We start from the raw sequence: 3621 nt of genomic DNA, 5'->3' as shown, positions 1-3621 counted from the left end.
AAAAATATATATTTTTTAAAATGACCTGCAGCTTTAATGTGAGTGAAGCCACTACGCTTTGATGGTGATAGCAAGAATAGCAAGTATGCTGGTATATTATTATGTATATATTATTGATGAATCACCCTCATGCAGGAATCAGTAAATAGCCTGATGATTTTATGCTTGAATCACGAGGATTGGGTTACAGAAAAATAGAAATATATGGCAAAAGAGCATATTCTCAATATTTTAGAGATATTCAGATGATACCAGTTTATATGCCCCAGGCTCTAACTCTTCAGTCTGCCTTTGATGCTTTACAATTATCACTGGTTCCTCATAGAGTTCTTTTAAAGGAAGATTAGACTAAGTACAATACATTTTCAGCATTCACCACTGTCTCTGACTATTCTGCCATTAAAATTTGAAGCGGTACTAATGTCTTGCAAATAAGTCTTTTAAGACTTTTCTTAAAAAGAGCCTGTATATAGGCCTTTGTAGTATAGTAAGTCACTATAATGAATCACAGAGCAAGTAAAGCTGGTTTCTGTAAAATCTTGTTATGAAAGTGAAGATTTTCCACGATTTGTGAACGTGCATGTGAACCCGCAAACAGACTAATAGGAGACCTCCTGTCTGACTTTATCTTCTGGTACTGATAGCATGTAGACAACTATTAGGCTGTAGGGTGGAGATTGGGTTTGGGCCTGTTGGTGGTCAATGAGGAGAAGACACCATGTTTGACCTCTGAACCCAAACAGGAAGGAGGCAACAACTTAACTGCAAACAAGCTAATTCACCAGCAGTTAAAGACTGTGTGTGTTCTTAAGGCTTTTGAAATGATCTCATCTGTTTTCCTAAAACACTGTGGACATGTCATCACTCTGCATCAGTATCCTGACTCTGTGTGTGTGTGCGCGCGTGTGTGTTGGGCAGGAACTGGTGTGCGTTCGTGCAGAAGCGTGAAGTTACTGTTGCCGTGGCGTGTGGAACTGAGAAGTACACCATCAAGTCTCAGAGTCCCTGTCCAAGCGGGACGCCCGACTGTCAGCTGGTCATGTAAGTACACAACAACAACACTGTGTAAGTCAGTGGTGCAGGAAGTATTTAGATACTGCTAAAGTAAAAGTAATCAGTCAAAATGTTGATTATTTGCTTTGTAAAAATTCTGAAAATAGTAAGAAATGCCATCACAATTACCCAGAGCCCAAAGTGACATCATCACAATGCTGGTTTTGTCCAACCAACAGTTCAAACCTAAAAATGAATACAAAAACATTCAAATTATTAATATCATTCAAAGTAGTAAATCTTCACATTGAGAAGCTGGAACCATCAAATGTTTTTCCATACAAACTTTTCTGTCAATCGGTTGACTAATGGGTGATTTTAGCTGTTGGGTAGGTTTATTAACTCTTCACATATTTGTGTAACAATCTGCATTTGTAAAGTAACTAAAAGTTGTCAGATAAATGTAGTGAAGTAAAAAGTACAGTAATTACCTTAAGTACCATAAGTGCAGTGCTTACAATAAATGTACATGATTATGTATTTTTAAGATTCAAAATTAGCTACCGGCTTCTTCTGGCTGTTTGTGAAGAGAAGTTATAGATCAAGTGATCAGATTCGGGCCTAAATCACAAACAAATAAACAAAAAGCTTTGTTTGTAATTACAGATATGATTGTAATGTTTTGCATTTGTCTATGGTGGAGTTGCAGGCAGGTATTTTACTCTTTATACACATTCTGTTGGGTACTTTTACTTTGAAATGTCTGCATTGGAGGTGTAGCATCCTGAAGAGTCTGATAACTGTTGTCTCCCAGCAGGTCCGTCAGTCATTGTTCATACTTTCATTTAGAGGCACAATTAGACAAAATCAGTTTCTCTTATAATCTCTGCTGTGGAAGATGGAGTTGTTGTTTGTTCACTGGATTGTATTTGTTCTTGTAAAGGATTTATTAGGAATATGAATTAAAGTTGATTGAAGGGTATCTTCAGGATTTTAAATATGATATCTCTAAAATGTTTTGAAGTCTTGAAGTCAGGGAACCCCCTGAGAGCTCCCAAGATAAATCTGAGGGGCTGATTTAAGGGAAAATAAAGTATTTCTATTTCACCTTATTTTTATCTTTCCTGGCCTGATGAGGGCCAAAGTCACAGCTGTTTCATTTTTAACTGTCACAAGACAAACGGGTTGGCTACCACCGGTCTAACTGTTGGTTCAAATCCTCCTCCACACTGCCAGGAATACACTTCCTGGAGGGAAACTCTTTTAAGCATTTATTTATATATAGATATAGATTTTCCAGATTATCTAGTTTTCACTTCAGCTGAAGGATCAGATGACGGTGTGTTTTGTTTCTGTAAATTCAATTTCAGTTGTTTTTTCAGTTTCAAATATTGGTTTTGACTATAATAAATTTGAGTTATTTTACCTCTGTGGTTCAGACACAAACAGCATTGGCTTAGTGTGTGTTTGTGTGTGTGTGTGTGTGTGCGTGTGTGTTTTTGTGTGTGCGCACAGGTACAAGCTGTCCACCCGGCCGATCTACAGGCAGAAGCAGCAGATCTTCACCGCTCTGCTGTGGCGCTGCTGTCCGGGACACGGAGGACACAACTGTGAGGAAACAGGTGGGTTATCGCCATTACCATGACAACAAGCCAGTTATGATGGATTCAGGCAAAAGAAAAGGGGTGATTGTACACTAATGAAAACATACCTATGATTATTATATTTCATCCTCCTAAATGTTACACACTGGACCTTTAACGCCGCAGTGTCATTAGGTGTTGAATGAAACATTTATTGGGGGATGACAGTGTGTCAAGGTAATAGATTACTGTGTAAAGGTGAATAGTGTACACATCCAACAGGTGCAAGACAAAAAACAACAACAACAAAGGAGAAGGAGAGGCTGTTCTTCATGATGAAGATGTTGCTAGTTGAAATGTAACTCTGTGGAGCCTCTCCTCTGTTAATAAATGTATTCACATTAGTACAGCAGAACTTATAATAATAATAATAAAGGAACATTCTTCCTTGTCAAAACCTGGTGCTTACATTACCCACAATGCACCTCTTCCACAGACAGTTGAGTGTGGGATTGGGGTGTGTTACACTAGTAGCGGCTAATATAGAAACAGATTGTTTCATTTTCATTTCATCCATTAAGTTCATTTAAGTATAGATATCTCAGAAAGAAAAGTATTCTGTTGAATTTGACATTTCAATTCAAATTGATTTTCAAATATTCTAATTCATAATGTACATAAATAATATAACAGCAATGTAGAATACGCAATTAAACGGATAAAAGCTTTTTATGTAGCTGTCCTGTATTCTGATACATTTATACAAGAAAGCTTCAACAAAACCAGTTGAAAGTCATCAACTGACTTTATGAGTTAATACATCGTCAAGCGTAATTAAAATCAGAAATGACTGTCATTAGAGGCCACAATGTAATATGATAAGATCCAGATACTCGTGTGGGAAGTCAGTGAAACTCTTCTTCAGTCTTCATTCACTCTGTTTTTCTCTGTCGGAGTCTATTCTTAAATGTCCTCTCACAAAAACAGCCTAATTTTGGTATTGCTGAGGAACTTAATTTAATCCAGATTGTGTGTGTGTGTGTGT

The 3621-nt window shown here is 37.2% G+C and overlaps 1 protein-coding gene across 1 annotated transcript in view; it reads left to right on the top strand.

Annotated features, from left to right (window-relative positions):
• The window catches only part of mmrn2a (multimerin 2a), a 35979-nt gene that overhangs the window by 9717 nt on the left and 22641 nt on the right, over positions 1–3621 (top strand). The window contains exons 2-3 of the mRNA XM_035663142.1: positions 919–1041; positions 2509–2615. Of these exons, the coding sequence (XP_035519035.1) occupies positions 919–1041; positions 2509–2615 (230 nt within the window). The remainder of the gene's footprint in view (positions 1–918; positions 1042–2508; positions 2616–3621) is intronic.

Source organism: Morone saxatilis, unplaced genomic scaffold (genome assembly GCF_004916995.1).
Source record: "Morone saxatilis isolate NCDOM2014 unplaced genomic scaffold, NCSU_SB_2.0 Contig19, whole genome shotgun sequence".
Lineage (NCBI taxonomy): Eukaryota > Metazoa > Chordata > Actinopteri > Moronidae > Morone > Morone saxatilis.
This window is presented reverse-complemented; position numbering and strand designations above follow the sequence as displayed.